Below are 23,833 nucleotides of genomic sequence, written 5' to 3'. Positions count from 1 at the left end.
TTAAGCTGTCTGTCTGTCTGTCTGTCTGTAGGTCTGAGAGATGCCCTGGAGTCATGGGGACTGCAAGAATGCCATCTTGTCTGTGTCACCACAGATAACGCCACAAACAACATCTCTGCAATGGAACTGAATAAGTGGGAACGGTTACAATGCTTTGGCCACCGTCTACAGCTAGCCATCGGTAAGTGTATAACAATCTAAAATTAGTGGCTTAGTGTAATATTGCAAAGGAAATATTAATGAATTAAAATTACTTTGGTTGCAAACTGCCGACACTCTTTAATTATTAATTCAGTCCATAAATAATTTAAGTGATGCATGAGTAAAAAAAATTTGATGTCAAATATGTTATTACATCACATTTCTCTTTTTGTTTTCAACAGAGAATGCTCTAAAAGATATCACACCAGCATCTACAAAGCAGGCTGTGGAAAGAGCAGTGGGAGTCTGTAAAAAGGTGGTGAGTGCCTTCTCCAACTCCTGGAAGAGAAAACGTGACTTGGCCAAAGCACAAGCAGCGCTGGGCTTGCCTCACCATCAACTCATCACTGAAACCCCCACGAGGTGGGGCTCCCGCCAGCAGATGATAGCGAGGTTCCTGGAGCAGGAGAAAGCCCTTTCTCAAGTCCTCCTTGCAGATAAGAAGGTGAGACGTGGCCACTGGACATTGCTCGTTGGTGTGTTCATTGTGGATTCTGATTACATTTGCAACCCAGATTCACCTCATTAAAGTATCCTATCTTTTTGTTATTTGACTTAGGCAAGACATCTGGTGCCAAGCTGGCAGGACGTGGCATTGCTGGACTCCCTGTACAAAGCACTGGGTCCACTTTTCGAGTTCACTGACGCTTTGTCGGGGGAGAAGTATGTCAGTGTGTCTTTTCTGAAGCCAGTCCTACACCTATTCAACAACGAAATCCTCAGCCGGAAGGATGGCGACACAGAGCTCACACAAGCTGTCAAAGAGGGTGTTCTCAAATACCTCAATGAAAAGTATGATGACCCTACTACTGATAACCTCCTCGATATGGCGACGCTTGCTGACCCACGATTCAAGACAGCCTACATGAAAGAAGAGAGGGTGGAGTTCATCAAAACAAGAGCTGTAGCAGAGCTGCTGGGTATGGTGGAGGGAGACACGGCATCTGCACCAGAAAGTGAACAAACAGCAGCAGCCTCCAGTTCAGCCCAGGCTGCTCCAGATGGTCTGGAGCACCCCCATCCCACAAAGAAAAAGAAAAGTTTAGGTAGTTACTTTAAGAAGGCAGTTCAAGCAAGCACCCACTCCCAGCCCAGCAGGGCATGCTTTGAACTGGAGGTCTCCCTGTATCTCCAGGCACCTGGGCCTGACTCAGAGACAGAGCCACTAGAATGGTGGAAGCAGCATGAGCTGAATTTCCCATTGATGGCCAGGCTCGCCAAAAAATATCTCTGCGTTCCAGCCACTAGCTCTTCATCTGAAAGGGCGTTCAGCGCAAGTGGGAACATCATCACCTGTAAGAGGTCATGTCTCAAGCCGAACACAGTGGACCAACTGGTGTTCCTTGCACTCAACCTATAATTTTAGAGAGAAATATGTCTACCTCTACAAAGTTTTTGTTTGCACTTTGTTTGCACATTTGTTCATGGTTAGTGCTTTAAACAGAGTTCTGTACAACCCATATGTTTACACTTTATATAACTTTGCACTACAAGGTAAGAGACTTCAGAAGATTTTTTTTTAATAGCTGAACTTTTATTTAACTTTGCACTACAGGGTAAAAGATTTCAGAAGATTTTTTTTTAAATAGCTGAACTTTTATATAACTTTGCACTAGAAGGAAGATTTCAAAAGATTTTTTTTTTAATGGCTGCTGAACTTGTTTTTTTGTCTAAGAAACATGAAGCTTGTGCACTTAAGTGAGAATTTATTTTGTTTTACAGTTGAAAATAAAGAGAATAACTGAAAACATACGCAATTGTGGTATATCCTGATACATATCGTTATCGTGATATGAAGTAATCCATATCGTGATACATGTTTTTTTCCATATCGCCCAGCCCTACCCCTAATTATAGAAACACTCTAATATGTTGTCATCTAACAAGACACTTGAAAAGACAAGAGAGGCCCTTATTTCAGAAGCAAAGAAAAGGAACAATGAGGACACAGTGGCAGCAATGATGGCCAAGACCTTTTCTCATAGAAGGCAAGAAGCTATTCAAGATGCACCCATGATTGCAGTTTTTAAAACCAGATGGCCAGCTCTCTTCAGTGTGCGTGAGGTAACTGAATAAGTGATTAGAGTATGTTCATATTTTAAATTCAAAAATAGTTTGGAAACATTTTTTTCGGTTATTTCTCCCTCGTAATACTACTAATTGGTGTTGTATCATGTATCATTTCAAGCCTGATTTGTCACCTTTACAACAAGATATAACTTATAAGGATTGTGCTTCTGTGGAATGAGCAATACAGCTAAATGTGTAGGTAGCACCCAAAAAATGTTTCCATACAATTTTTCCAAGATTTGGGGGAAAATTATAATTGTTAAACTAATTGGTCGTTTCAGTGCATTGATAGTTAAATTTCTCTGTACCCATTTTTGTGTCAAGTTAAGTGCTGAGTTGAAATGGGGAAAACAGCAACAGTTTTGCTGCCAAAGTTCTTCTCCGAGCAGGATGCTCACTCATCAAAACTGCTCAAGGTCTTTGGCAAGAAGGGTAGTGCTCAGGGAAGAAAGATCAAGAGCATCCTGATGCTCATGACCCAGGTAAAACAAAGGGGACAAACTGCCAAATGCATCACTGTAAAGTTGACATTTTAAAGGTGACATATTATGACAATTTTTCATTAAGTCACATAGGTCTATGATTTCCATAAAACATGTTTTTGATGCTGTTTGCTGGAAATAGCTTTTAGGAAAAGATTCTTGCCCCCCTCTATATCCTTCTTTTTCAGCCCCTTTCAGAATGTGCCGTTTCTGGTGTCTGTAGCTTTAAATGCAAATGAGCTGCTGCTGTCCCACCCATGTCACCGTGGTAACGGGGAGAGCGTAGACTCACGTAGCTCTGCCCGTGCGAAAGTAGCGGACATGACGGTAGTGAATAGACCGAGTTCTTCAGTAGTTCAACCGTACATGTTCGAACCTGGATCGGATCCTGAAGGAGGGAAGGCTCCTACAGAACCTCAGAGAATTCAGCAGGACGCTCCTGAAAGGTTAGTCAAAATACATCTTTCTATCTTTTTCTCTTCAACACGGCCTGTACAGGTGGCAGCGTGAGAGGCCCGCAGTTCAGACGGTCAATGCTCACGCTAGGAAGCACCAATCCTAATTTGTAGCATACCAGATTGACGGGGAGAAACTCAGCTAAAAGTCTCTACCAAGGATTGCCACCCAAACAAAACATAATTCATACCGCAATAAATGCGTGTGTAACGAAAACACGGAAATAGCGTATGTCCACTTTTGCGCGTCTGCTGATTTCACCACATCACACAAACCACACAAGCCTGGTATCATATGAAAGCAGAGTCGGAAGGTCCTGCTTGTTTACATAAAGAGGAGGGGGTTTCTAGTAATCACTGGGTTGCTGAGACATTGACCGTCTAACTGCGCTGTTAGTTTCAGCGCTCCGTCTCATTTACACATGAACGGGCAGAGCACACACAGGCGACACTGCTGAGCAGCACTACTGACCATTCACCTCAGGCTAAGAAATTGTAGCTAGCTAGAGCACACACATTCAAATCTAAAACGCGGGTGCTGTTATTGGTTGAAAATGTTGGTATGCAAGGTTTCGTATTTCTTTAGCTTTATACATGCATGATTTTTTTTTTTACTTGTTCGTATCAGCGCTTATGTGGAAATTGTGCAACAGTGCAGCCTGAGAACAAATGCTGCCAGGAGGTGCCACAGGTCACAGTATCTTTACCTGCACTTACAGTATGATCATAGTGTGTGATTACAGATAACATGCCACGGCAGATACTCACCTTATGTTATGAATAATAGGTTACAACAAGGCTGCAGCAGTTGGATGAAAGGCCTCCATGCATGATCAACCATCCAGGTTTAGAACCTGTTTGTCTAAATGCGTTCTCGCTGCAGAACGCATACAACACTTACAGGGCTGAATACGACCCTTTACCGCTATGGGGGACAGAGCAGTGAGTTTCATCTATAATAACCAACTTCACTGTTCATACACCATAATAAACTAAATATAGTCAGTCATATTTTATCTTGACCATATAACCAGGTTTTTCCTTAGCAAATGCTATATATTATACATTTCTTCACATGAAACATTTTACAGATAAATAAATATTTATTGACTGCAGTCATGAATATTTGTACATGGAAATACAGTACAAGTGAAGGATTCTGAATCCATATTAGAAAAATGTGAATACAGATGTTGACATTATAGAACCTGTTGACTAACATAATGTTCAAATTTTCTCAGTCGTTACAGGTATCTAGCCAATGAGTTTTGTGAGCTGGTGCCGGAGCTTCCTTGGGCAGAAGATTCGAGCAGTCATCCCATCATGCAGATTGACGTTGGGAGTTTCCTGATGCCCAGGGAAGATCCCCTCCGACGACACGTCCAGCAGGATGTTTATCTTCAGAATCTCAGCTCTGTACGATGATGGGTCGACAAAGATCCTCTCCGTGATCATGTCCATCAAATCATCAATATAACCTGTGCAATACACAGACACACAGGAAAAAGTGAATCATTAGTATCATTTATTAGATCATTCAGCAACTGCAAATATAGTGAGTTTGCACTTTGAATTTTGTAGTTTCTCAGGTATTTAAGTGTGTATTTTTTTTGGTTTATTTATTGTGTTGAAAGTACTGACTTGTGGTACTTGGTGTCTTTTTGTCATGTACAATATAAATGTTTGTTCTTTGAGTAAATAAAAAAAAGGAGTTCACACTTACGAATGTGGTTAGTCTTCACTGGTTTGGCTGTCTCCGTTCATGGTCTTTGGAAAGCTCAGTTTGAAAAGAGGATCTCCTGATGATGTGGTCGCTTGTCCTCTATCAGCATTCTCGTTGTACTGAAGTGCATAACAACAGTAGTCCTTGCAGGACACAGTAGCCTGGACAGCTGTAACAACAGTATATTGTTATGATAACAGGACATACTTAGGAGTAAAACATGACAGCACTGTTATAGTGTAAATTCAAGCACTAAAGGCTGCAACAGCTCACTGCTACAATTGATCAATAGCAGGTAACTGTAATGATGCACTGGCCTATATAAAAAGAGAGAAGTGACATCAACCTTATCTTACATGAATAGCTATGCCAACAGCTATATACAGCGTAAAAATAAAAGAAAAAACGCTTGGAGTGTGGGCTGGGATGTAGCAGTCTCAACCATACACTCGTTTTGCCCGGGGCTTTTCTAACATACTCCAGTTTAGAAAACGTTTCCAAATGCATTATTTTCATAAATTCTTGAAGCTTAGGCCCTGCGGAGCGTCTGTGTACGTATCGCTTGACCGACCGGGTCGCTGGGTTTGCATATGGAGACCATGCTAATTGCGAACTAGAAGCTAGCGGTTAGCGTTAGCTTGTGCTATGTCGCAAAGCACTTCTTGATTAATTCGTGTTAAACTGCAAAATGAACACAGCTTAATATTTGTGAATGCTGGCATCTCCTCGTTTGCAAGATCAGAAACGTGGTGTGATGGACCAAAAGCTACGGTGGCAGCGAGCTAACCTGTGATGGCTGGAGTCGTAGTCTCGAAGCTAGCGGTTAGCCTGACATCGTTCTCAATGGCAAAACACACACGCTACAACACGCAAGAGTTCGCGCTAATCTACTCAAGAAACACACAGCTAATTATTTGTATACTTACATGTCCCTCGTCTGCACGTAATCCACGCAAAACTGGAAGTGAGCCCTCCTTTAGAGAAAGTCTCCCAGCTAATCCTGCCTCGTACTGACCGGGCTTGGCGGAACAGTCAGCCTCGAAGTGGTTAGCACACACCAGCAGGTTTTTGCCAACTGTAGCGGGGACGTTGCCTTCAGAAATTCAATTCACGCCGCTCTTCTGTCCTCTGCGGCTGGGAGCCGATGGAGCGATTTGTGCTCGTCTTTACAGCCACCAACAGAACACTGTATGTGGCAGCTCGACATGATTCCTAACACGGTGCATTCGATAGCGACATCGCAGATCTGTGAGAAGGTAGCGTATCTGGTGGGTGGAGAGACGCCAAGGAGAGGAGTAGGGGTGGTGGCTGGTGGGTGGGAGCATGCAAATATCCGGACTTGTTACGCAACAGTACTCCCGGAACTCCAATGGTTCGGTTGGAAGGGTGCTTTCACAAATCCGTATCTTACTCAAAAAAGCACGGACGGTCTTATTTCACACTTTGTATGCGTGTGGTAGCACCACAGACACAAAATAACACCCCAAATCCCAGAAAAAGTCGGTTTTTCATAATATGGGACCTTTAAGAGGAAATGTGATGGGGAGAAGAGAGAAGTAAGACAATTTGGAAAGAGGGGAAACTTTTTCACTGTATGAAAAATGATTTGATTATAATTCTAACTTTTGGTAGATTTGACAAAGTGAACTCAAATAACTTAATCCCTTAACAATCCAGGCTTTGTGCCACTTAGTGACTTTCCACTGCCAGGACCTACTTTACAATACCAGATTTGGAGAGGGTTTCCACTACCTCTCCTTCATATATCTAGCGTCGGAAATGTGCGACTCAAGTGACAAGACTGTGTTTTAGAAGTGTGTAAAGTTATTAAATCGACCATGTTCCACCACCACTTGCATAGCTGCTGTGATTGGTGGTTCATTATTCTCACGCTCTCTCTCTCGATAGAGTAACGAGTAGCTTGGCTCACTACATTTTTTAAGTAGTTTGCCCAACACTGCTCACTAATAAAAAACAAAAAAAACTTTCCCAGGAATTGTTGGACAGGTACATCTTTGATTTTACTTGTTGAACACACACATACAGGTTACAGCTTGCTTTAGCAGCAATTTGAAGCTTAGCATACAAGCTACAAATTTGCAATACGATATTGCAAATTCATATATCATAAAATTGATTGATAAAGATGAAATAGGTTACATTTGGAAGAAAAATGTGTCTTTTGTTTAATGTGGCATCATGTGCGTGACATTTAGTCTCCCTGTTGGTTAAAACGGTTTTCCTCATGTTTTTGTTTTTGTACTTTGTGCGGCCCACATACTCAGACTGACAACATTGATGTGAAAAGAGAGTGCATCCTCAAGGCGCTGTCGGTCTACCTGAATGAAGAGCCGGAGAAAGTGGTGAAAGAACGCATGGTATGTAATTTAGCTTTTATTCTCCAGTCCTTATATTTACATCTTACAAAAGAAAATGCAATTATAGGTCACACATTGTTGTCATACTTGTTTTTACTTTTTTCAGGACTCTGATGTTGACAACGGTCAAGCTGAAATGGAGACTGTCTTCGGAGTATTTGTGATTCGCAGAGAAGGTGCAGAGCGTGACAATGGTTCAGAGGACCTGGGCATCATTTTGGAGGGGGTAGAAGTCCTCAATGAGCTGGGTAATGTACCAGTAGCAGTTGCAATGCTGTTTGCTTTACTTTATGCACTCAATCTCAGCTACCCCCCAGAGTGGAAATACACTTTCAAAGCTCTGCAGAAACTCATCATGGGGCTTGATGGACAGAGGTTGTCTAAGAAACTGCAGGTGCTGAAAACCCTACTTGCACGTTAATATTTTGTAGGGTAACTGTTAGGGGTCTTCAACAATGAAAGTATCCCAGAGTCATGTTGGGGAAGGAGGGAGGGAGCCGTTCAATCAATATTAGTGTTTTAAAATGACATGTTTTTACTCTGAAATTAAAGCTTCATATGTTTATTAGTGAATTTTCACCTTTATTTTTCAAAATTTTCATTTTCATTCATTCATCTTCTATACCCGCCTATCCCTTTCGGGGTTGTGGGGGGCTGGAGCCTATCCCAGCTGTCAATGGGCGAGAGGCGGGGCCCACCCTGAACCGGTTGCCAGCCGATTGCAGGGCATATTTTCATATTCAAAATCAAAATTTCAAAATTAAATTGAAAAAAATTAAATTTTTCAGTTTAAGGGATTTAGAATTCAGTTGATAAATTTTCAAGCTGCCAAATTGACAAACCAGCAAAATTCAGCATCATAATATGCCGTCTGAAATTCATGAAAACAGCTGAGATTCTAGATCAAGTCAAACCAACATCCAGCCTGTTCATTGGGTCTTTATGTAAAACAAACTGAAATTTTGTCAGCATTGCTGGAGATGATAGCTGACTAACAGAAATAACAGCTGGACAGATGAGTTACCAGCTGTTCACTTTATAGAAAACAGTTTTATGTGAAGCCCTAATGAACAGGCTGGATGTTGGTTTGACTTGATTATAATCTGTTGCTTTTCCCTGGGATCTCAGCTGTTTCAAATTGAATTTCACACTGCATATTTCGACACTGAATTTTGCCGGTTGACTTTGGTTGCTGAAAATTTATCAATTGAATTTTAAATTTTATATTTTGATATTGAATTTTTTAAGCAAATTAAATTTATCTTATTAGAATTTTTTAAGACATGAAATTTTGATTCTGAATATGAAAATAGTGAAAATTGCTATTGAAAATTTGAAACAGTAAATTCAGGGTAAAAAGCAATTCAGGTACACAATTTCATTGCATTAATATTCAATGGTAACAATTCTACTTCATTTTTAATTCAAAATCAGATGAAACAGATTTACTCCATAAATAGAGGGCTCTGTAGTGTACAGATACATTTTGAGAATTTAATTATTCGTTTATTTTTATTTCAGATTCATGGATGCACAAGAACGCACTTTTATTTTTATTGTATTTCAATTTTTTGCAGAGCCAGATGTTTTTCTATGTTTGCCTCTTCATGGGCAATAAAGTACAATCTCAAGAAATCCTGTTTGCTTTTAGGTGTTTTTTTTCCTAACTTGATATCAACTGTCATAAACTAGGATGACAAATGTTTACATTGTTTAAAATAAATATTGATGTCAGAATTGACTTCTATTGAATTATTACTATTGATTTTCATATGACTGAAAGGACTCTCAACTAAAGTATTTGTGATTGTCAAACATACATAAGTCTTGTCTGATCAGCACAATTAATTAGTTGTGTTGTTAATAAATTAGTTGTGTTGTATCATTTTAAAATATAGTTGTACCTACCCCATTAAATTGCGTCACCCACACTTAAATCAAATATGGGTAAATATGTTGAACTAACCTTTAAAAGTTAAGTTGGATTTACCCCTTGTAATTAAGTAACAGTAACGCCGACACATTATGTTTATTCGGCATGTTTACATAAATTTCACTCAACAAAACTGTCTCTTGCAAAATGAGCGTATTATAATTGGGTGGAAATACTTTCCATAATTTGTATGTTCACCCAACAAATGATTATTATGTTGGATTTACCCCTTGTAATTGAGTGATAGTAACACCAACACCTTATGTTGAACCAACATATTTACATTTATGTCACTCAATAAAACAATTTCTTGCTAAATTAGCGTATTATGATTGGGTGGAAATACTTTCCATAATTTTTTTATGTTCATCCAACAAATTATTTTTTTGAGTGTAGCAAAAGCCAATGAGGTCATTATTTGTCTCATTTTCCCAGCCGTTTCCATCAAAACTGGTGAAAGTCTGTCCACTGGTTTTGAAGAACACATTTTTGGTGTCTGTGGTACCCTTGATAGGTCAGGTTCAAAATGCTTGGGTGGACCTACTCCCAAACAATGCCTGAAGATATATACTGAGATTTATAGTGATTGGACAAATTAACGAGTTTTGGCCATTTTCCTACTAAGCCCTGCCCTTTGCGAAGTTTATGAAATACCCATGTTGTTTGACAGATCTTGCTCATTTATACATGAAATGTGTAACTCAGTTATATTCATATTAATTTTTTTCAAAAATGGCAAAATGGCAGAAAATCAATCATTGCAAACTCTTATGATCCAAGAGGTCTTTTTGTAGAGCACACTGACCTGGGCTTGTGTGTCCAATTTCAAGTCAACTGAACTGGACTTGCAGTGTGAGGGATACGGTCTCTTCAAGATTGAATTTTGGCTTTCATTACAGCACCACCATCTGGCCGATTGAGCTCATATTTCTTGGGAAGCACTTGTATAATTTCTTGTCTTTCAGCCACAGCAAAACACAACAACAATAACTAAACAATCATAATAACAATAATAATAATAAACCTGCACAAAATTGTACCATCCCTGAAATGTGTGTCACACTGATGTGTTGTTGGGCTAATTTTTTTAAAAAATCTGTTTTACTACATTTTAACAAAACAGAACCCAGAAGATCCGGTTTCACTTGTAATTGCAATTGTGCGGTTAGCATCTGACCCATACAGTCTAAGCTTGTATTTCTTGTTAACAAGTCTCCATGTTAGCTTACGTCCCCTATTGCAATTAATGGGTCAAGTTGGTAGACGTTTGCATGTGTACCTTGGAAGTGGCGTGGTTGAGCATCTCCTGCCAGGTTGGGTCCATGGTATTTCTGTCTGCCAAGAGGCCCTGCTCTGCCACATACACCATCTCTCTGGCAGCAGTATGCATAGACACAGCCCTTTCATATCTCAGAGCTGCCTTCTGGGTCTCCTGTTGGGCCTGGAGGGGACAGGTAACAGCATCTAAAAAAACATTGTAACCAATCACAAAATCTACTGCAACAATAAAAAGGGTGCACTCATTAAAGGCTACAGGCAGACTGAAGCTGGTCCTTTCACCAACAGGCTTTCACACAGAGCCTCTACCCAAACTGTTGAGTCTGTTGTAACACTACAGGCATGTAGGTTAATTTATTGAACTGGAAAAGCCTACTACCCATTATGCCTGGATGAGACTACACAATATATTTGTCATTGACTATGACCACCATGTCAGATCTAGTAAGTGCCATAAACTCTGTGTCTTCGTTGGGTGACTGGCAAGACTACACGTATGACCCTGATCAATCATGGTTTCACAATCACACAGGAGTTCGGATGTCATCGGGGAGGTGGGTGAAGCAACTGTGGATCATGGTGACAGAGTAATTGTGTGTGATACTGGTGGTCTTGTGTAGCAAAAAATAAATAAATAAAGAGAGAGAGAGAGAGAGAGAGAGAGAGAGAGAGAGAGAGAGAGAGAGAGAAACTACTCTGGATGCACTCCCTGGTGGCACGGAGAGGACAGCATGGGCAATGAACTTTTCTCCTGTTTCACTGTCCCAACTGAAAGCAGCAACCTCATTATAGAGACCACTAACAATGACAGTCGCTGTGTGGGTGAGTAGTAGGCTGAGGACTGTGATGCATTAGTCAAAATCCATGCTTCAGTCTGGATGCGTTGTAAAGTTTGTTTGTTTTTTTTTTATACTTAAATTTTTATTGATTTACAACAAGGTATACAAAATATAAACATATAAACATACAAAAAGGTCACAGTATCAGAACAGTTGTTGCCATATCTTCAATAAATCAGTGTTGTAGGTAACATCAAGATTTACAATGTTGTCATATCTTAATTAACTTGGACAGAAGGCAGTATAGATAGAAAGTCACAGTTTATCAGATGCAGGGGGGGGAGAAAAACCCCCACTCACTCCTCTACTTAACAAGAAAGCTGACCATTTTGACCATCTTGCAGCATATAGGTCACCTTTCAGCCGCAACAAGAAAGTCAATCTCTCCATCTCGTGAATGTCGTTCATAATCCTGAACCAATCATCCACCGTAGGTGGGTCAGTCTGTAGCCATTTACGAGTGATCGCTTTTTTCGCAGCGGCAGTCAGAAGTCTCAGGAGGTATTTGTCATTGCCTGTCATCCCCTCTGGAATGTCTCCCAGATAGAGCAACAAACATGAAAGTGGAATCTGATGTCCAAGTATTTGTTGCAGGTGTGAACAAATATTACCCCAAAATAACGTAATTTTAGGACAGCTCCAAAAAATATGATGGTGATCTGCTTCATCGTCCCCGCAGCCCCTCCAACATCTTTGTTGGGACACTGCCAGATATGACTGCATTTTAGGGGTAATAAAATAACGTACCAGATTCTTCCAGCTAAATTCACGCCAATACATGGAGCAAGAAGTAGAAAAAACAGACTCACACATGTTCTCCCACTGCTGACAAGATATACTCTGCTTCAGGTCCCTCTCCCACCTCTCTTTAATGTAGTCTGTGGTATTTCCTGAGTTCTCAACAATTCCTTGATAAAGTCTTGAAACTACCGATTTAGTTTTTTTACTATATGCTTGGACCACGAGTTGTATTATTTTATTGGGGTTTGGAATCTCAGCAGAACCAATCTCTTTTTGAAAATAATGTTGTACCTGTAAATACCTATAGAAGTCTTGTTTTTCAAGGTTGTGATTATCTTGTAATTTCTGGAAGCTCTGTAACATGTCCCCCTCCATTATTTTACAGAAAGCAGTGAATCCCCTCCTCGACCAGAGCTTAAATCTAGAATCTAGAAGGTTTGGAGTGAATCTTGTGTCATAGGCCAGCCAGCCAAGTTGTTTCAACTGGGACCACAAACCAAATTTTTTAATGACACTAAACCAGGTGTGTAGGGTGAAGGCAGCGTGAGGGCATAGATGTTCCTGACAATTTAACATCAGCCTATGATCTGCAATCATGGCTTGTATCGGGATTCCCCTGCAATCTCCCTCCATCTCCTTCCATTTTGCCTCATAACTACTATCACACCAAAGAATTATTATTCTCAATTGAGCCGAAAGGTAATAATCCTTAAGGCTGGGTAAAGACATGCCACCCCCTCCCCTACTCCTGATCAGCGTACCAAACTTGACCCTCGGTTTCTTCCCACTCCAAATAAATCGAGAGATCTGTTTATCCCAGTCCGAAAACTGAGAGGGTGGTATCGAGATAGGTAAAGAAGTAAACAAATACAGTAGTCTAGGCAAAATTGACATTTTTACAGCCTCTATCCTGGCGCTGAAACTCAGTAAAGGTGTTGACCATGTACTAAGATTTTCTATAATCGTTTTGTTAACCGACACGTTGTAAAGTTTATTTAACAGAAAAAGCTAACGAAATGAAACCTGAAGTGACATGAAGTGACCTGACATGCTGTGATGTGACATGTGAAGGGAAGTTCATCAGGAGAAACTCTGTCCAGAGGCAACTCTGCCATCTGCTGTTGTCCAGGAGTAGCATTTGTACATCAACACAAAACACATTTTGACATAATTCTTCTGACTGATGTGGTAGCAGGAACCCCTAACCCTTACCCAGGAATCTTTTTTGGCACAGTCGGGATAACATGTGGTTGTGACCACTGTCCTATTCCTTCATGAATATGTCAAAGAATTATGTTTGAAATGTGGAAATCTTTGGCCAGTATGACAGGATGTTTCATGTCTTCTGGCATTGCTGACCTGCTCAATTGTCCACCAAGCCTCAAAACATTTTTATCCAGAACAGGATTGACTTCATGAATGTGGCTGGTCCTTTTCACATGTACTCCCTTATTCAAACTTGAGATTTCATTGGAAAATCTTTTCTTCTGACAAAAGCAGATTATTTCCATCTCATTCTTTGCCAGTTCTTCCACTGTGAGATCAGTATTTCCCTAAGCTTCAAGTTTTCCTGTCTTCTTCTGTGACAGATCTCTCTGATGGATACTGTCTTGGTGAGCTGAAGAACATGACTCCTTTGTTTCCTTTTTCTGATGCGATACAAAAGCAGCTTCTTAAGTCTGAGCATCCGTGCTACTCTTTTTCAAATGAGTCCAGAATGAGAAGTGCTTAATCAAGCAGGTTATTGTAGCCGCTTCTTCTGATGTCTAAGCCACATCCACAGTGATCCTTTTGACTTCGGAATCCTTTGGTAAGATATCTACCAATCCATCAGGATTTTGAGGCCACTCTTCCCAAGGTTGAAGAAGAAACTGAAGCCCTGACAGCCATGTTTCTTTTTTCAGGAACGATACCCATACGTCTTCCAACTTATGGACATCCTGGATCCAACATCTATTCCAACAATGTCTATTCCTGTGCAATGGAGGCTCATACAGTATCATCCCCACCAACCTTTATCCTTCCTTTTCCTTCATAAATCTTGTAGGATCTTCTTAATGGTCAGGACAGCTGGTACCAATATTCCAAGTGGATCGTATATTGAACTGGCTGCTGAGAGTATCCCCCTTCTTGTGAGGGGGTCTGTCTTTCAAAGTGATCTTGAACTTGAAGACATCAGATTGACCCTCTCAACAGGAAGGTTGTCATAGTCAAAGTCCAGATTCTTCATCTCTTTTGCTTTCTCTTGTTTCGGGCATAGCAGCCAACACATGACAACTGTTGCTCATCCACTTGGTAAGTAGAAGGCCTCCCTTGGAACAAATTGCTTGAAGCTCATGCTAAAGAGCTACTGCAGGTTCCTCTGAAGCTGCTGAAGTGAGCAGTTGTCAGCATAGAAGTTGTTGATGATGTTGTTTAGAGCCTGACGGCTGAACTGTTTCATGTTGTCCTCAGCACACTTCCAAACAGCAAAGTTCACACAACTTGGAGATGAAGTTGCTTCAAACATGTGCACTGTCACTCGGTATTCCACCATGTCCCCACTGTAGTCTCCTCCTGGCCACCAGAGGAACCGCAACAAGTCAATGATGATTTGGTACTCTCACCTTGTAGAACATTGCTTCAATATTTGCAGTGATGGCAACCGATTCTTTACAGAATCTAGCCAAGACTCCTACCAATGAGCTGGTAGGGTCGGGTGCCTATAAGAGCTGAGAATTCAATGAAAATCCCTGAAATGTTGCTTTACAGTCAAACATCACTCAAGGCTTTTTCTTTTGTAAATGAAATACTCCATGGTGGAGTAGATACTATTTTGTACCATCACTACATCCCAGGACACTATCTTGTACTTTCTCTGCATGGTTCTGACAGCATAAGGTCTATCTCCCTTACTCCAGATTACCTCCAGTGGCTCCAGAGCTTTGGGTACATCTGAGCCAATCAATAATTCTATTTCATATGGAATAAAAAGATACCTAGAATTAGGAAAGCCTATTTACAGCAGCAAAATATGGTCTGCTGTGAGAAAACAGTATGGTTGGCATAATGGTCCCCACCTCACTCCTGTCAATCCAAACCACTTTTTCTCCTAGTCCGTTATGGATGATTCTTTTGACATTTGGAAACGTAATGGCATAATCAATATGAAGGCTCTATTCATAGATAAAATATATCCTACCTTTTTGCAATTTCGGAAGAAATTTCATGTACCACAATCACATTTATTCAAATTCTTCCAGATTCGTAGTTATGTTAAAAGGAACACACCCTCTTATCCCAATCCCCTTTGGAAGCTCTGTTTTCCTTCAAACCCTCAAAGAGGGGAGCTATTTCCTTCATTTCTAATCTCTTGTCCGATCAACAAAGCCTATCACTAGAATTTATAAAGTCTGCATGGGAGGGTGATTTGGGAGTGACCTTGACAGCGGAGCAGTGGAAAGAGCCCGGGGGGGGGGCCCCAAATCTGTGTCCGACATGGCCTCATCCATTTTAAGATATTGCATCGCCTTCACTTTTCCAAAGTTAGACTCTCAAGAATGTTTCCAGATGTGGACCCATTGTGTGACAGATGTGGGCTCTCACCAGGCTCTCTGGCACATTCATTCTGGCTTTGTCCTAATTTACATATATATTGGAGCTCAATTTTTAATACACTATCAGAAGTTTTCAAAATGTTGGTTCAGCCAGATCCCATGACAGCCATTTTTGGCGTAGTGGGAGAGAACAATAAAAATCACACTCTTGTCGCTTGTCACTGATTCTTCTTAATTGGAAAAACCCTTAATTGGAAATTATACAGTCCCTTAAACTCGAAAAGTTGAGGTTCACAGTACGCTGCTCCTTGGATAACTTTAAGAAAATTTGGAAGCCTTTCATGGACTATATCAGAAGTAGGCTTTAAGTCTCTTTTCTTAAAGGCTCCCCAGATGTAATGAACTTCTACAGCTTTATATCCTGATTTCATTTGCCTCATAGCCCAGCATAATGTGCTACCTTTTTCTTTTCATGCAACTGCAAAATGTAAATGCTTGTTTGTTTGTTTTGTTACCATGTCTATTTCTGTACTTGTTTTTCTTATACAGTCCTTCTATGTTGAGCTGTTAACTTTTCTTGAAAAAGCCAATAAAAATATATATAAAAAAACAATAATAGTTCTACTTCAAGGTCAATTTCAAGTAGATGAACGTTTCTCGAATGAGGCCACTGATGCATAGGCATAGTTTTCTGAGTGTATATTCCGAGGAGATCACAAAAAATGCAGCTGCCCAGTCCAGCAACCTCCAGGCCTGCAACAATGCCACACACACACACACACACACACACACACACACACATATATATATATATACATTGCAGCTGAGTCACTTCCTGCAGTCTTTGCTGATGTGTCCTGTATAGAAACAGAAAAAACACACTCCATTTGCTTTTAGGAAAGTGGCTCACTATATGCCATTTTTTCCATCTGTGCGCACATCTCCAAAGCATGTCCACCTCCACAGAAGAAACGCAATCTCATAGCAGGCAAACACTCCTTTGTAAGTTTTCTTCTCTGCAACTGCTGCAGTGGTGGCAAACATGCTTTCTTTTTTTCTTAGATGAGGCTGTGACTAAGACCTCCTGACATCTTTGCTGACTGTAGGACTGTCTTTTATGTCTCCAAATACTGGATGTGTTGCAATCTTAACTTGTCTTTCAAGGAACTCCACTATATCCATTAAGACAGCACTGTGATTGTATTTTTCTTGCAAATCACAGGCTGCAGTTCTCCATTTACTCCTCAGTCGGTAGGGCAACTTCCTTATGATGACAAGCATATTTGTTGGCATGTCAAGCTCGTTCATGTGGTGAAACTCTTCCATCGTGTCAGAGCATCCACTTAGAAAGACAGCGTTTGCCTGTAGAGCCTTTGTGTCATCTGGTTTTATTAATGACCATAAAAGAGCTTTCTCCATGTAGGCTGTGGCAATTTTACAGCGGGGAAAATAAGTATTGAATGCATCAACATTTTTGTCAGTAAATATATTTCTAATGTGGCTATGGAAATGAATTTTTCACCAGATGTCAGTAACAACCCAAGTAATCCACAAATACAAAGAAATCAAAACAAATAAGTCCATAAATTAAGTTATGCAAAATAAAGTGGAATGACACAGGCAAAAAGTATTGAACATGTGAAAAAGAGGTGTTAGAACTTGACCCAGGGACGTGGACTCAGAAGCAAAACTCAAAGCCGGCAGTAAGGTTTAACAAAGCTTTTACTAGGAGAAACGATCAAACAAAAGGCGCTTGCAAAGGAGGATGCAAAAAATAACACAAAGCGCTCTCAAAGGAGGTTACAAAACACAACAAAAAGCACTCTTTGAAGAGGACCAAAAATATAAACTCAAAGCAAACAAATTCAATAAACTTGACCTGAAGATCTCTTGAAGCCTGACAGAACACATGTGATCATGACACAAGATGAAATGACACAAGACGAACTGACACAAGACAAAGGGAGACAAGGAGGGAGGGGAACACAGGTGAGACCAATCAGGGCCAGAGAGACAATCACAGTGGAGGGAAAATCACACAAAGGGAGGAAGTCAAGTGCCTGAAACAAAACGGAAAAGGTGAGTACAAAATAAAACAGGAAGTCAATGACAACACTAGACATGAGTGATAAAACTTGACATGAAAGTGCTCAACAGAATTTACACACATTAACACACACCTCACAAAGAAATGGATGGTCTTTCGCTTCCGCTTCCATGTTTTTGCTTCCGCTTCTGTGTTTTTGCTCTCAGTCCGTGTTTTAGCTCTCAGTCTTAACATTTGGTCTTGTAGCCTTTTAACTTAGTTCTAAGAGTTGGATTTTTAGCCTTTCTTAGCTCTTCAGTTTTTAAATCTCGGGCATTTGAACTGTTTTTAGCGTTGGGCCGATCAAGAGAACTTTTTCTGGCATGCGAGCCGCCATGCCTTCACCAGCCGCTGCCGAGTCACCTGGAGAGTTGGAAGAGCTGCTAAAAATAGCACACAAAAAGATCGCTGACCTTCTAGAGGACAAAAACGAATATTGGACAAGCTGCTGAGGAAGGATTCCATGCTGTCCACCCTAAGGTCTTGTCTCCCGGCAGTGACCAGCTGGCTAGAGCTGGCTCTTTCTCCTCCGAGCCTGCCGCTCTCCAGTAAGTATGCAGCCTTATCAGTGAGCAAGAAGCCGGCGGCCCGTGACCAGCACCGGGAAACTGCACCTGTTTCTGCGGCCTCTGCCATCATGCCCCCGTTAACAAACATCATAGCCTTCTCTCCACTCACGGCTAGCTGCCCTCCAGCAGAGGGGTGCCCTGCATCAGGTGGATGTCCAACTAGGGCTGGGACGACGCGTCGACGCAAAAAATATGTCGACGCAAAAACTGCACGTCGATGCGTCGTCGTCACAGAATCAAAAAATGGCGGCGGCTGCGGCATCGAGTAGCAGCGAGTCGGGGGAGAAGAAAAGATCTCGTAGTAGGATGTCAAAAGTATGGGAGTACTTTACACCTAAAGATAACGATTCGGTCGTCTGTGACCTGTGCAAAATGGAGATGGCATACCATAAAAGCACTACCGCGATGCACCAGCACCTTAAGAGGAAGCACCCGGGAGCTGCTTGTGTGGAGGACAAGACGCCGTGAGTTTTCAACTTTTTTTTCTTTCCTTGTTTGCAATGATTAACCCTGTCATTCATCCAAACCGCACCACGTAACTTGTGCTCCAGCCTCGCACACACGTAACATGTGCCCACTTAAACACACACACACACCCCTCACACACTCGCCTCTTGCTGACACACTTTTTTTTAGCTGACACAGACAGACACTCCTCAAATACATGCAAAAGTTAGTTTATTTTTATTTCTTTGTCTTTTTTTTTTTTAAAATACAACATTCATTGTTTTTTTTTTATAACTTTTAACTTTTAGGTTAATGTATTATCATTATTATTATTATTATTTTACTTTATTGATATGGGCAGATCATTTAGAAATATATGTTTTTATTAACCTGTGCACTGTTTGTGATTTATGTTTTCAGGGACAGGGATAAGCAGAAAAGTTTGGAGGACTACTATCAGACGAAAAAAAAACACCCCCCCTGCACCCCCCAGGAGGCTGCTGCACTTACTGAGAGCATCCTTTCGATGATTGTAAAGGACATGAGGCCTCTTGCTATCATTGAGGGCGAGGGATTTAAAGAAATGCTCACCACTTTTAATCAAGGTTACAGTCTGCCGTCCAGGCGCCACTTCACTAGTATGATGGAGGAAAAGTATGAAACATCAGTGGAGAAACTACGGAACAAATTAAAGGCGGTGAATTCGAAAATCTCCCTAACCACCGATGCCTGGACCAGTATGGTCACAGAGGCATACTTGGGAGTAACGTGTCACTTCATTGACGAGAAATGGAATCTTGTCTCCTGCAACCTGACGACACTGCCAGTTGACGAGCGGCACATGGCAGAAAATATTGCCTCCTGGGTGGAGAAGGTGGCAGAAAAATTCCACATTTCATTAAACAACGTTCTTGCAATTGTGCATGATAATGCAAGTAATGTGGTCGCAGCTCTCCGCATCCTTGAAGAGAAGTTCGGAGTTGCATCCTACCGATGTGCTGGGCACACGTTGCAGCTGGTTGTAAACCATGCAATGAAGGACCCCACGATTGATAGAACACTATCAGCAGCACGTGGTCTTGTGAAGCACATCAAGAAAAGTGAGCCAGCTAGCACTAAACTCAAGCAGAAACAACAACAAATGGGCACACCTGAGCATAAACTGATCCAGGATGTAGCTGTCAGATGGAACAGTTCATACTACATGGTTGAACGTTTATTAGAACAGCGGTGGCCAGTGGTTGCCACACTGTCAGACCCAGAAGTCACACACCGTGGGAAACATTACCTGGATCTGAAAAATGATCAGTGGGTTCTTCTGAGTGAGCTGAAGGAGGTGCTCCAGCCTTTTGAGCAAGCAACTGTTTTCCTAAGTGGGCAATCATATGTTACAGCTTCTGTTCTCCCACCCCTGCTGAAAGGTCTACTGAAATCCACCCACAACAGATCCTTTGATTCTGCTGCCGTGAACCTTTTCCAGAGCCATGCAGAAGAGGAAATTCTTTCAAGGTGGCACCCGCTGGTATCTGCATTTCAAGAGGATGGAAAAAATGTGTCACTCCTTGCTGCAGCCCTGGATCCACGTTTCAGAAAATTGAAGTTCCTTTCTCAAGAGGATGCTCTGAAACTCCAAGCAAAAGTTCAGAGTGTTGCACTTGACCTGGAAAGGGAGCAGAGAGCACTCCAGCAGGCAGCAGTGGGGGAGCAGGAGGGGGAAGCCTCAGCGACTCCACCACCAAAGAGGAGGTCTGTGTTGGACACTTTGTTGGGCTCGGATTCTGAGGAGGAAGACAGCAGTGAGGCACCAGACCACCAGGATGATGAGGACACAGTGAAGAAGGAAGCACTTATGTATTTTGGGGAAAACCCCATCCCAAGGGACAGTGACCCCCTTCAATGGTGGAGGGCTAATGAGGCAAGATTCCCCACACTGGCTGCTTTAGCAAAATCCTACTTAGCTGTACCAGCAACATCCACGCCATCTGAAAGGCTTTTTTCAGTAGCTGGACATATTGTCAACAAAAAAAGGGCAAGCCTGACAGCCGAGCATGTTGAGATGCTAACATTCCTCCACTCTAATACGTGACTACAACACAGACACACACCTGAGCAGACGCACACACACGGAGTGAGAGTGGTGGTGGAAAGCAAGAGGGAAAGGTAAAGGAGAGCAGCACAAGTGCTCGTGCAGGAACAAACACACACAAAGCTGCTGTTATTTTTTATTTATTTTATGTTTATATATTTTGATTCAGATTGCGTTTTTTGCACAACAGTTTTATTTATTGAAAGAAATTTGTATTTATTTTATTATTCTTTGTAAAGTCCTGGGAGCTCCAGTTTAACTACTGTTCACTTAACTGTAATAGGCCTAATACTTGAATTTATTTGTTATTTATTTCACAGATTAGGCTAAGTTGCTGCTGTCACACATTGTGTTGTTTTGTAAATTACAGCTGCCACTGCTGCTGTTATTTTTTTATTTATTTTATGTTGATAAGATTTTGGTTCAGATTGTGTTTTTTGCAGTTTTATTTATTGAAAAAAAGTTTTATTTTTTTTATTACAGGATTCCATTGCACTACAAATGTGTGCACTTTATTGTTGTGTTGTTCTATACAATTCATTCATTTTTGAACTTGTTAATAAAAATATATTGGAAAGAAGAAATTTGTGTTTTATTCATGGAGATAAATTTACATTAATTGCTATATAGGTCAAATTATGGGGAGATAATCGATAATCGAATCGAAATCGAATCGAATCGGATTTAAAAATGAATCGTTAGATTAATCGATGCATCGAAAAACTATTTTCTAGATTAATCGATTACAAAAATAATCGTTTAACCCAGCCCTATGTCCAACAAGGGGCCGTTCACCTCCACCGTCCCGCTCCTCATCCTCTTCCCAGCACAGGCAGCTGGTTAAGGACGTGGTGCACTGGCACTCCTCATGTTCCCCCCACCAGGCGAGGGATCACACCGGGGGTCCTGGTGTGGGTGGCGGGGTGGCTGAGCTGGCTTTCCCCCCTGAAGATCGAGCGGACGCTCCCACAACAGTCGTCATCGGGAACTCCATCGTGAGGCACGTCCGCATGAGGGGGGCGTCCACCCTGTCCTTCCCTGGCGCCACCGTTATGGACATAACAGGGAAAATCCCGGATATCCTGAGCTCGCATCCGTGGGCGAAAAGGATTATTATCCACGCAGGAGCGAACAACATCGCCAGGCAGCAGTCCAAACTTTTAAAGCAGGACTTCACCCACCTTTTCAACACCGTGTCACAGTCCCAGGTGAGTGTTTTCATCTCCGGCCCTACCCCCACCTGTAGCAGAGGGATAGGCAGCTTCAGCAGGCTGCTCAGCCTCAACACCTGGCTCTCCTCTGCCTGTAACTCTCACCATGTCGGCTTCGTCGACAACTTTGATGTCTTTTGGGAGAGACGGCATCTCTTCGATCCAGACGGTCTCCACCTGAACATAGCAGGTGCCTGCATACTGTCCGCTTACCTGGCATATGGTGTGCAGCATGCCAATCCCCAAACCAGCACCCGCTGATCTGTCCGCAGTACAATCACACCCACGTGATTGACTGTCTGCATGTCACACACACACACCCTACACCCCCTGTCTGCCCACAGAAGTACCAGACAGCAACGTCCACACCATTACAACCATCATCTCCCACAGAACACACAAACCAAGGAATGTTTTCAGACCACGCACACAGACTATCATCCAACTGTTTCACTACGATGAGCGCACGTTCAGCACGAACATTAACATGGCAGTGCTGAACATGCGCTCTCTTTTAAACGAGACCTTTTTAATGAATGATGTGATTTTAGATTATAAGTTAGACTGTCTTCTTTTAACCGAGACATGGCTTGGCACTGACGCACCTGTTGCTCTCACCGAGGCTTCCCCACCAAATAATAACTGGCGATTTTAATCTACATGTTGATGACACCTCGGATCCAATGTCCACAGAATTTTTAAATCTTTTTAACTGTCTAGATTTTAAGCAGCACATCACGCAGCCAACTCACAACAGGGGACACACCCTGGACCTGGTCATAACCCATGGCCTGTCCATTGGTGTGTCCTCTGTTGTCGACCTGGCTGTGTCTGACCACTACTGTGTGTTTTTTAATATCACCAGTTTTAACCAGCGGGATGCCCCGGTGAGAACAGTGAGGAGGCGCTACCTAACTTCTGAAGTGGCTGCAAATTTTATTGAGATTTTACAGAGCACTCCTGCTGAAATTTTACCTGCACCCTGTGATTTTATCGTTGATAGTTTTAACAGCAAACTGAAGTCCACTCTCGACTCAGTAGCTCCACTTTTAACTAAAACAATCACAAGAAAACCTACACCCCCATGGAGAAACAACAATGAAATACATAAACTGAAAAGACAGTGCAGGAATACCGAGAGGAGATGGAGAAAGTCTAAACTAACAGTCCACCTCGAGACTCTACGGCAACAACTCAAAACCTACAATAACGCAGTTAAACAGGCAAGAATTTCTCATTTTTTCGTAACTTATCATAGACCACAAAAACAACCTCCGGTTCCTTTTCTCCACCTTTGATATTTTAAAAAGCACAAATTTTAATAAAGTTCTTCACATGCCATCTGATGCTCTTTGTGAGAACTTTGCAGACCACTGCGGAACTAAAATCAAGGACATCAGATCCAGCCTTTTATCCCAACAAGTTTTATCTGTTAACACACTGGAATTGTTGTCCTTGCCTGAGGAAACACTGGAGAGTTTTGCCCTGGTTGATGCGAGGACACTTGGTCAAGTTTTCTCCCAAGTAAACTCAACAACCTGCCTTTTAGATCCAATTCCCACATCATTTTATGGATTCTTTGAGGACCAGTTTTTAAACATTATGAATTGCTCCCTTCAGACGGGTGTCTTCCCCACCGCTTTTAAAACAGCGGTGGTGAAGCCCCTTCTGAAGAAGAGCACTTTAGACCCCAACATTTTTAATAACTACCGACCTGTATCCAACTTACCCTTTTTAAGTAAAATTGTAGAAAAACTGTTTTTTAACCAAGTCAGTGACTTTTTAAACAGAAACAACA

The 23,833-nt window shown here is 41.6% G+C and overlaps 1 protein-coding gene and 1 long non-coding RNA gene across 2 annotated transcripts in view; both read right to left on the bottom strand.

The window, feature by feature from the left end:
* sh3bp5lb (SH3-binding domain protein 5-like, b) overlaps window positions 1-23,833 on the bottom strand; it is a 47,838-nt gene that overhangs the window by 15,181 nt on the left and 8,824 nt on the right. Inside the window, exon 4 of the mRNA XM_076754412.1 lies at window positions 10,522-10,683. Coding sequence (XP_076610527.1) covers window positions 10,522-10,683 — 162 coding nt within the window. The remainder of the gene's footprint in view (window positions 1-10,521; window positions 10,684-23,833) is intronic.
* LOC143335182 (uncharacterized) lies at window positions 3,823-6,143 on the bottom strand. Its single transcript, XR_013078408.1, has 3 exons — window positions 5,858-6,143; window positions 4,932-5,100; window positions 3,823-4,686 (listed from the first exon to the last, which is right to left on the bottom strand). It is a non-coding gene; the product is annotated as an uncharacterized LOC143335182 (long non-coding RNA).

The sequence above is a fragment of the Chaetodon auriga genome, chromosome 17 (genome assembly GCF_051107435.1).
Source record: "Chaetodon auriga isolate fChaAug3 chromosome 17, fChaAug3.hap1, whole genome shotgun sequence".
Lineage (NCBI taxonomy): Eukaryota > Metazoa > Chordata > Actinopteri > Chaetodontiformes > Chaetodontidae > Chaetodon > Chaetodon auriga.
The sequence above is the reverse complement of the archived record's forward strand: the minus strand, read 5'-3'. Positions and strand labels throughout refer to the sequence as shown.